This window comes from Chlorella variabilis (genome assembly GCF_000147415.1).
Source record: "Chlorella variabilis unplaced genomic scaffold CHLNCscaffold_2, whole genome shotgun sequence".
NCBI lineage: Eukaryota > Viridiplantae > Chlorophyta > Trebouxiophyceae > Chlorellales > Chlorellaceae > Chlorella > Chlorella variabilis.
Genome location: NW_005435086.1, coordinates 497,478 through 507,014, shown reverse-complemented (window position 1 = coordinate 507,014; position 9,537 = coordinate 497,478). Strand labels below are relative to the sequence as shown.

The 9,537-nt window shown below is 69.7% G+C and overlaps 4 protein-coding genes across 4 annotated transcripts in view; all 4 read left to right on the top strand.

Annotated features, from left to right (window-relative positions):
* CHLNCDRAFT_137660 (expressed protein) overlaps positions 1–395 on the top strand; it is a gene marked incomplete at both ends in the record, with an annotated part of 3,033 nt that extends 2,638 nt beyond the window's left edge. Inside the window, 2 exons of the mRNA XM_005851342.1 lie at positions 40–300; positions 342–395. Coding sequence (XP_005851404.1) covers positions 40–300; positions 342–395 — 315 coding nt within the window. The remainder of the gene's footprint in view (positions 1–39; positions 301–341) is intronic.
* A 472-nt stretch (positions 396–867) lies between these two features.
* On the top strand, positions 868–1,980 carry CHLNCDRAFT_19359 (hypothetical protein; the record flags this gene model as incomplete). Its single annotated transcript, XM_005851341.1, has 4 exons — positions 868–1,052; positions 1,198–1,312; positions 1,499–1,649; positions 1,904–1,980. Coding segments are annotated over 4 exons (528 nt in total), but the record flags the coding sequence as incomplete, so codon positions are not given.
* A 732-nt stretch (positions 1,981–2,712) lies between these two features.
* On the top strand, positions 2,713–6,336 carry CHLNCDRAFT_7238 (hypothetical protein; the record flags this gene model as incomplete). The annotated part of the gene is made up of 10 exons (XM_005851340.1): positions 2,713–2,797; positions 3,012–3,084; positions 3,237–3,310; positions 3,533–3,790; positions 4,056–4,185; positions 4,389–4,483; positions 4,690–4,757; positions 4,951–5,299; positions 5,574–5,964; positions 6,192–6,336. Coding segments are annotated over 10 exons (1,668 nt in total), but the record flags the coding sequence as incomplete, so codon positions are not given.
* A 1,825-nt stretch (positions 6,337–8,161) lies between these two features.
* Positions 8,162–9,537, top strand: part of CHLNCDRAFT_137657 (hypothetical protein) — a gene marked incomplete at both ends in the record, with an annotated part of 5,037 nt that continues 3,661 nt past the window's right edge. The window contains 4 exons of the mRNA XM_005851339.1: positions 8,162–8,394; positions 8,587–8,696; positions 8,994–9,095; positions 9,317–9,519. Of these exons, the coding sequence (XP_005851401.1) occupies positions 8,162–8,394; positions 8,587–8,696; positions 8,994–9,095; positions 9,317–9,519 (648 nt within the window). The remainder of the gene's footprint in view (positions 8,395–8,586; positions 8,697–8,993; positions 9,096–9,316; positions 9,520–9,537) is intronic.

The following is a 9,537-nucleotide window of genomic DNA, read 5'->3' as shown; positions in this document are numbered from 1 at the left end:
TTTGCTGTGGGCGATGACGTGCTGCTGCTGCCGCCGAAGCGCGGCAAAGTGGGCAAGCAGCTGGGCCGCAACCGCATCGTGTGCCGCGTGGTGGAGATCAAGCGGCCCTTTGGCGTGACCATGTACCGGCTGCGGAGCGGAGCTGGAGTGGTGGAGGGTATGCATCAGGCCAGCAGGCTATCTAAGGCGCCACCCAGCCTGGCCAGCGAGCTGACCTTCAGCGGCACGGCGCAGCGAGGAGTGCCTGTGGTGTCTCTCAATGTGGCGATGGCGGCGCAGCCCGGCGGCGGCAAGGCAGCCGTGCGCTGCGGCTGCCGCGGCGCCTGCACCCGGAACTGCAGCTGCAAGAAGAATGGTGCGCGGTGTGGGCGGCACTGTGGCTGTATAACCGGTAAGGGTGGCAATTGCAAGAACCATTGAAGAAGTGTGCCTTGTACGCTTTGCCGTCTCCGCTGAAAGGTGCTGCCGCCTGTGGCGGCTTCATATTTCCTGTTCATTTCTGTTGTTCGGTCTCTCTGTTCGTGTTGGTTGGCTTGTAAGAGTTGTATTTCTGACGCTAGAGAGGTGAGATGACAGCGGGAGCGTTGAAGCGTGCATGCCATCACGTGTGCAAGCAGCCCCGCTCCGCCCCGCTCAACCCTCAAACATGGCTCTATGGGGTCAGTTCACGTATGGGAGGGGAGCGCCGCGCGGGCTGCCAGGAGCGAGCGGGGGCGGGGGTTGCCCAATCGGGAGGGTGCCACATCAGGGGGCAACACATGCATGCATGGGGCCGCTAAACAAGCCCAGGCTGCTTCTGCAAGCTCACATCAACATCAAATACCAATCTGTATGCCTGCCAGCCTGCGTGAGCCAGCCGCCGCCGCAATGGATGTGGCAGCGGGCGAGGCAGCAGCGGAGGCGCCTCCCGAGCAGCAGCATGAGCAGGAGGGGCATCCCCCCACGTCGCGCATCTGCGTTAAAAACCTGCCCAAGTATGTCGATGACCGGCGGCTGCGGGACCAGTTTGCGGCCAAGGGAGAGGTCACCGACGCCAAGGTCATGCGCACCAGGTGCGAGGGAGGCGATGGCCGCGCCGCCAGCCCGCATGCATGCCTCCCGCTGGCGGCATGGACGGCGGCGGCGGGCGGGGCGCCGGCGCCCCGGTTGCCCACTGTGCGTGCCTGCCTTCTCACGGCCCGCGCTGGGGTCTTGCAGGGACGGCAAGTCGCGCTGCTTCGGCTTTGTGGGCTTCCGCACTCCTGCCGAGGCCGAGGCAGCGGTACGGTACTTCAACAAATCCTTCATGGACACCATGCGGCTGGCGGTGGAGGTATGTGCTGTGTGTGTGCGCATGCTGCTGGGTGTGTGCCATGGACATCATGTGTGCTCTTCCGTGTGTGTATCGTGCGAGCGGCGCCAGCGCAGGGTGCCGTTTTTATGTCAGATGTCGGAATCAGTGCTCCCCGCCAGGACTGTTCCCGAACTGTTCCGCGGCCCCCACCTCGCCGGCCTGCAGTTTGCTTACAAGTTTGGCAGCGGGGAGGCGCCGCGCGCGTGGAGCAAGTACACAGAGGGCACCAGCGCACACAAGCGGCTGACCGCGCCGCCGCAGACAGGCGCCAACGACGTCCCACTCGGCGAGGGCGCCAAGGGCAAGGCGAAGCAGCGTCGCGGGCGGGAGCCGCTGCCAGAAGAAGGTGGGCGGGCGCGGCCGCTGCTGCCTGCCAGCTCCCAGGGATGTGCCATCAGGGGCTCGGCAAGCCGTGCCGTACACCAGGCCTGCGGGAGGGCCCTGTGGGAGGGCTGCACCACGCCACGGCCGGTCGCCAACGGCCCCACCGCTCTTGCCCGCCTGGGTGGCGCGCCGGTTGCTGACTGGCGGCCTGCCGGCTCGCCCGCCGGCCCTGCATCCCGCCTGCAGCGGACCCCAAGCTGCGGGAGTTCCTGCAAGTCATGCAGCCCCGCAGCAAGCAGGCCATCTGGACCAACGATGACCTGCTGCCGCCTGGGACGGCGGCCGCCGCTGCGTCGCAGCCGCAGCAGCAGCGGCGGCGCGGCGGCGGCCTCGCCGCGGCGGCAGCAGAGGACGGCAGCGCCTCCGATGAGGAGTATGAGGAGCTGCCGGCGGCGGCGGGCGGCGCGGCGGCCACCCCCAGCAGCAGCGAGGGCGAGGAGAGCGAGGAGGAGGAGGAGGTTGAGGAGGCGGAGGATGGGGTGGTCCGCGATGCCGCGGTGTCTGACCTCGACTACCTGCGCAGCCGCGTCAAGGCCAGCTTTGATGACGACGACGACGCCTTTGCGGCTGGCGGTGCGGCAGCGGCAGTGGGAGCGGGCTCTGCCTCCGAGGAGGAGTCCGAGGGGGAGGAGGAGGCAGAGGGGAGCAGTAGCGGCGGCAGCGAGGAGGAGGAGGAGATGGGAGGGCCTCGCTCAGATGCCGAGGTTAGCAGCGAGGAGGAGGAGGAGGAGGCAGCAGCGGCGGCGACCCGGCGGCAGCAGCAGCGGCAGCGAGAGCGGCAAAAGGCGGCGGGCTCGGCTGATGCAGAGCTGGACGCCATTTTCGGCGGCGGTGGGGTGGGTCAGGACGAGGAGGATGCTGACATGGCAGATGCTGAGGTGGCAGATGCCAGCGAGGACGAGGGCAGCGAGGGGGGAGACGAGGAGGCTGTTGGCTGGGCTGAGGATGGGGATGGGGATGGGGAGGGAGGGCGGCAGCAGGCGGGCGCCACGGCGCAGGGCCCTGCCGTGACCGAGGCAGAGGAGGAGGCCCACATTGCCGACACCGGTCGCCTGTTTGTGCGGAACCTGCCCTACTCAGGTGGGCAGCGCGGCTGGCATGCCCAGCAGCACAGCGCAGAGGGAGGCTGGCAAGCCGGGGGCTGCTGTGGGCCGAGCAGCTGGGCTGGCTTGCGCTGGCGCTGCTGCCGTGTGCATGCCCGGCGGCTGGGCGCGGAGCGTGGCGGCGCCCCGCTCGTGTGCTGCCCCTGGCTGACCCGACTCGGCTTCTGGCACACGGCCGCCTGCGCCTGCAGCGACCGAGGCTGAGCTGCAGGCGTTGTTTGAGGGGTATGGGGATGTGTCGGAGGTGCACCTGGTGCTGGACAGGTGCGCTGGGCGTGCTGGGCGTGCTGGGCATGCTGGGACCGCCCGCTGGCGGCGGCCGTTTGGCCGCCTGCAGGCGGGCGCGGCTTTGGGGATGCCGCATTCGTTGCTGAGCTGAAGTTGCCTGCCTGGCTCCCCTGCCCCCCTGCCTGCAGAGCCAGCAAGAAGAGCAAGGGCTTTGCCCTGGTGCAGTTTGCTGACCCTCAGGACGCGGTCAAGGCGCACGCCGGTGAGGCTGGGAGGGGTGGGGAGAGGGGGAGAGAGAGAGAGAGAGAGAGAGAGAGAGAGAGCATTGGCGGCGAGTGGTGGTGTGGTTGCGGGCGAGAGGGGGCGGCGGTACTGCCGTGGCGCGACGCGAGCGCAGGCCTGTCCTGATCAGACTGGCCCCATGGGCTCAGTGCATTGCTTTCCTTATCTTGCCTCTGTCCTTGCTGCCTTTCTTTCTCTCCAGAGCTGGATGCCAGCATCTTCCAAGGCCGCCTCATCCACATCCTGCCCGGCAAGCGGCCGCCGCCACCGCCCGAGGGAGCGGCGGCGGGCGAGGGCGAGGGCGAGGGCGAGGGCGGCGGCGGCGCCAAGCGCGGCGCCACCAGCAGCTACAAGGAGCAGAAGGAGGCGGCTCTTAGGGCCACCGCCGGCAACAGATCGGCTTGGAACACGCTCTTCATGCGGGCAGACACGGTGGCAGACGCAGTGGCTGCACATTATGGTGGGGAGCCGCCGCCGCCCGCCCACCCATGGGGGCCTGCATCGCCGCCGCGCTCGGGCTGCCGCTCCCAGCCGCCAGTCGCTCCCTGTGCGCGTCTGCCTGTGGGAGCACGCTCGCCTTTCCGCCTGCCTGCCTGCTCGCCCGTTTGCCCGCTGGCCGTCCTGCCGACGCCACTAGCCCCTCGGGCCTCTGCTCCACCTCCCCCTCACCCCTGCGCCGCTCTGCCACCCGGGCCGTCGCCCCCTCCCTGCCTCCCTGCGCGCAGGCGTGAGCAAGGCGGAGCTTCTGGATCGGGAGGCGGGTGACATGGCGGTACGCATGGCGCTGGGAGAGACGCAGGTCATCGCCGAGACGAAGCGGGCGCTCGGGGAGGCGGGTGGGTGGCGGCGCCGCACGTGGGCTTCCTGCTTGCGAGCCAAGCCAAGCTAGGGGCCCCTGCGGGAGTACGCTGGGCCGGCGTGGCCCCAGGGCGCGTCCCCAGCACCGCCCCTGCACGCGTCCGCGCGGCCCCCACCCTCCCCACCCCATCCGCGTGTGCAGGCGCCGATGTGGCGGCGCTGGAGGCGGCCGCGGCGGCGGGCGGCAAGGCGGCGGCCAGCCGCGGCGTGGCGCGCAGCGACCGGGTGCTGGTGGTGAAGAACCTGCCCTTCACCGCTTCACTAGAGGAGCTGGAGGCGTTGTTTGGGACCATAGGTGGGCTGTTGTTAGTGGTGCTGGTGGTGTTGGCGGGGCTTCTGGGCACGAGCATGTGCTTCATGGCGGCGGCTGTCTGTGGCATGGTGCTGCGCTTTTTTGTGTTGCTGTTCGTGGCAGTGGGGCTGCGTGGTTGAGGGGCGGTGGCGAGGGGTGCCCCCACCCGGCTGCCTTTGATTCCTGTGCGTGCTGCCCCGGGTGTGCAGGCGCGCTGGGGCGGCTGGTGCTGCCGCCCACCCGCACGCTGGCGCTTGTTGAGTACCTGGAGGCTCAGGTGGGGTGTGTGTGCTGGGGTGGGCTGGCACACTGCTGGTGTTGCTGGTGCGGGTGTGTGTGGGCTGTGAGCGGCCTGGCCGGGACAGCCACCTCCTCGGCACCTTGCCCTTGCCCTTCCTCTACCTCTATCTCTGTCTTTCTCCCTGCTGGCCCTGCCCTCCACCCCTCCCCACCTTGTACCTCCTCTGCAGGATGCGCGCCGCGCGTTCAAGGCGCTGGCATACAAGCGGTACCAGCATGTACCGCTGTACCTTGAGTGGGCGCCCAGGACCATCTTCTCCACCCCGCCGCCGCCCCGCCCCGCCGCGGGCACCCCTGCCGCTGCCCCCGCTGCCGCTGCCGCTGCTGCGGCGCCGGCAGGCAAAGCGGGCAAGGCGGGCAAGGGCAGTGCTGGCAAGGCTGCAGGGGAGCTGCTGACCGGGGTGGCAGAGGCGCAGGCGGAGGAGGTGGAAAGCAGCTCCATCTTCGTCAAAAACCTGGCATGGGCCACAGAAGACGCGGCCCTCAAGGCGCACTTTGATGCTGCAGTGTCGGCAGCAGGTGGGCGCCGGGCACCGCTGGGTGCCTGGCAGGGGCGTGCACGGGCTGCCGCAGGGCCGAGCGCCTTGCTCTGGCGTTGTTCAGGAGAAGAAGAAGACTGGGAATGTCTGGCTGACTGGCCGAGGGACAGGCGTAGCAGCTGCGCGCTGGACTAAGCCTCTAAACCTACAGGAGCCCCTGCAGCCTCCACCCCACTGCCTCTGTGGCAGCCCCTGCTCTCGGCCCTGACCATCCTCCCTGGCTGCTGCTGCTGCTATACCGTCTGTGCCTGCAGGCGGCGCCGTGCGGGCGGTCAAGGTGGCCAAGCGCAAGGGCCCCGACGGCAAGCTGCTGTCGGCCGGCTTTGGCTTTGTGGAGTGCAGCAGCGATGCGGCGGCCAAGGCGGCTGTCAAGGCGCTGCAGGGCACCGCCCTGGACGGCCACAAGCTGGTGCTGCAGCTGTCCACCAGCCGGCCGGGCGGCGCGGCGGGCGAGGCCGGCGCGGGCAAGCGCAAGGCGGACGGTACCGGCAGTACCGGCGGTGCGGCGGTACTGCCGGATACCTGCAAGGTGGTGGTGCGCAACGTGGCCTTTGAGGCCACCCGCAAGGACATCATGGGGCTGTTCACGCCCTTTGGACACGTCAACAGCTGCCGCCTGCCGCGCAAGTTTGACGGCACGCACAGGTGAGGGCGGGCCGGCGGCCGCGGGCCTTGAGTGTGTGTGCTGTGCTGGCAGCGTGTGTGTGCTGTGCTGCACAGGAGACCCGCCTGCCGCGGCTGCCCCATGGCTGCCCGCGCGGCTCCTGCGGCGGCGCCTCCCCCCGCCACCCGCCCGCCCGATGCGCTGCTCAGGCCCCTCGCTGCCGCCCCGCAACCTCCCCGCCGCCGCTGCGCTGCCTCCCTGGCTGCAGGGGCTTTGCGTTTGTGGACTTTGCCACCAAGCAGGAGGCACGCAACGCGATGGAGGCGGTGCAGGGGGCGCACCTGTATGGCCGCCGCCTGGTGCTGGAATGGGCCGAGGAGGAGGGAGGGCTGGATGAGCTGCGGGCCAAGACAGGTGGGTAGCATGCGATTGAGCATGCCGGCCAGGCTGGCCCGGGCTGGCCCGGCAGCAGCAGCGGGGCTGCGCTGGTTTGTTGTACTGCTTCCGGTGGGGGAGGGCTGGGCTGGAGGACACAGGTGTGTTGCGGTTTGGCCCAGGTAGAGGCTCTGCACTGGGCGGGTGGCGCCGGTGGCTGCCCATGCCTCGCCCTTCCCCTCTGTCCCCTCACCGTCTCTCTCTGGCCCTCCCTGCAGCGGCCAAGTACCGAGGCGAGGAGGCGCTGGAGGGCGTGGCAGAGGCGGCGCAGGCGCAGCGGCAGAAGAAGCGGCGGGAGTGAGCTTCGGCCGGAGCCGGGCTTGGGCGGCTGGTGGGAGGGCCGTGCTGGGCCACACCCCGGGCCCCCAGCTTCCGTTGCTGGGCATCATTGGCTGCGTATGCCTTGCGCCCCTTGTAAAGCGCCAGCAGGGCCTGTGCCTGACCATCTCCCTCTCCCGTGTGGTGGCTCGGGGCCTCCTTACTGCTTGGGAGTGCTGCTGGAAGTGGGGAGGCAGGAGTCGAACACAGTACGCCGCCGGCAGGGCTTGCCTGCCCACCCCCAGCCTATCCCGGCTGCTCTCAATCTTCCCCTGCCGGCGTGCAGCTTGTGTGTGGGGGCAAAATGGTTACATTGCCAGGGAGCATATATCACACGCAACAAGCGGCATGGTGCTACAGTGTAAGTGTTGGGAGGTCAGTGCCGGGGAGGCGGCTGCACGCCGCCTCTGCCATGGGCGGCGGCTGGCTGGGAGGTTCATCAGAGGTTGCCCCGCACCTTGTGCACGCACACCGCCACTCCCGACACCACCGCCAGCCCTGCGTAGATGCCCACAGCCACCCACAGGTTGCCCACCGCCGTCTCTCGCTGCTCCCCTAGCGGTTCCACCTCTTCCCCCGGCTCGGCCTTGGGCTCAAACCACTCGCCTGCGGGGCGGCGGCACACAAAAACGCGGCAGGCGGTCAGCGGCAGCACGCGCGGCGTGGCCGGCCGGCAGCAGGCTGAGCAGCAGGCTGAGCAGCAGCGGCCCACCACAGCCTGGCGAGGCAAGCCGACAGGGCGGGGCGGGGCAACGGCAGCGTCCCCTGCCGCACCTGCATACGGGTAGCCATTATTGATGAGGCTGGCCAGCACCGACAGGAAGAGGACGGCAAAGACACTGAGGCCCAGGCAGAAGGAGGAGCCTGCAAGGGTGCGGCGGCAGGGGTTGTGACAGGCGACGGGGGTGGCAGGGCAAGGCGCTGGCTCTCCCCCAGGGCCCCGGGCGCGCTGCGCCGCCGTCCTGTGCCACCGCTGGTGACGGCCCTGCTGCTAGCGGCCTGGGACGCCCAAAGCCCCAGCAGAGCGCTCACCAGTTGGCCCACACATCTCGTGCCGAGCCCCGCCGCCTCGCGCCTAGCCAAACACCCCTGCAGCGTCGGGTGCGCCCACTGGGGGGGTCCTGGGCCGCCGATCAGCACAGGCAATGTGGGTCCCAGGGCAGGGCTTCAGGGTTGGACAGGTCAAGCTGCAAGCGTTGGTCGTTTGAATGCCTGCGATCAGGCAACACGCCGGCCGCGGGTTAGAGCGCGGCAAACCCTCCCGAGCATTCGTACCGGCTGTCCTGCTTGAAGGGCCCTCCTGCAGTTGCGGGGCGCTGCGCATTGCCAAACATTCCCGCCAGCCCTCACGGGCTTTTTGTTGGCCCTCTGCTTGAGGTCCCCCGCCCCCTGTCACGCCTCCACGCCTTGAGCGCCGACAGCTCTTCCTATTGCGTAGGCGTCCCACAACTGAATTTCAGTCATCACCACCCCGGCACAGCCACCATGAGCTTCAGCATGCTGCACAGCCGTGGCGGCGCGGCGGTGCCAGCCCTGGGGGAGCCCTGCGCCCGGCACAGGGCCGCCCCGGCGCCCCGCCCCAGCGTGCAGAAGCAGCTGCAGGGCCAGGCGCGGTGCAGGCTCGCCGGCAGCAGCACGCTGTACGTGGCGGGCCGCAACGGGCTGCAGTCGGCGGTGCAGCAGTCGGCGCGCGGCGGCAGCCGCCACGTGCAGGCCAGGTGCGTGATGGTGCCACGCACGAGCCACACAACGCGTGTAGCTGCCCTCCTGGCAGCCGTTCCAGTGGCGCGGCCTGCTCAGCGCCGCTGCCGTCACCTGCGTGCGCTCCGCTCCCCACCACGCCGACGCGTGTCGGTTGCCAGCCCACCCTCGTTGCAGCTTGCCTGACACCCAGCTGGGTCCCGGTGCAGGGCGCCGCCGCGCATGTGCGGCATCATCGGCGTGTTCAAGCACGAGGGGGAGGCGAATGTGGAGATTTATGAGGGCCTGCTCATGCTGCAGCACCGCGGCCAGGACTCGGGTGCGTGGCGCCTGTGGCGGGCCGGCAGGCCTGCCTGGACCGCTGGCCGGCGGCCCATGCGGGGCAGGGGAGCGGACGGGGGCCTGCATGGCTGCGCCTGGGGGCCCCCATCCGCCTGGCGCCTGGCGGCCCCCAGGCAGTTCTGCACCGGCATGCATGCAGCGTGCATCCGGTGCTGGTGTTGCCATGTGTTGCCTGCCCTCTCTGCGTGCCGTGCTGCTCCCGCCTCGCCAGCTCCTAACCGTGCTGCTTCCTGTCCCCCTCCCGCACGCTCCCGGCCGCTGCTGCCACCTGCAGCCGGCATGGTTTCCACCGACTGGCGCAAGTTTTATGAGTACAAGGCCAACGGTCTGGTGAAGGATGTGTTCAGCCAGCAGAGCCGCCTGGACACGCTCAAGGGTGGGCGCCGGGCTGCCGCGCCGCGGGTGCAATGCCTGCGTGCCGGGCCGGGCGTGGGCAGGTTGGAGGTGGCTGGAAGGGATTGGCAGCAGCGGGCACCACCTGCGGACACGCGGCCGCCGCCGGGGCCCGCGCAAAAGCCCTCTCCCCACCCGCCCCCGTAAACCTGCCCGCGTGCTGCCTGCCCCCGTGCTCCCCCCCTGCCTCCCGCCCCGCCGCAGGCTCTGTGGGCATCGGCCACGTGCGGTATCCCACCGCGGGCTCCGCCTCGGCCCAGGAGGCCCAGCCCTTCTTCGTCAACTCCCCGCTGGGCATCTACATGATCCACAACGGCAACCTGACCAACTGCGACCAGCTGCGGCAGCTCCTCAACTCCTCCACCTCCTTCTTCAACCGCCACCTCCGCACCGACTCCGACTCCGAGGTGGGCCCTCTGGCAGTG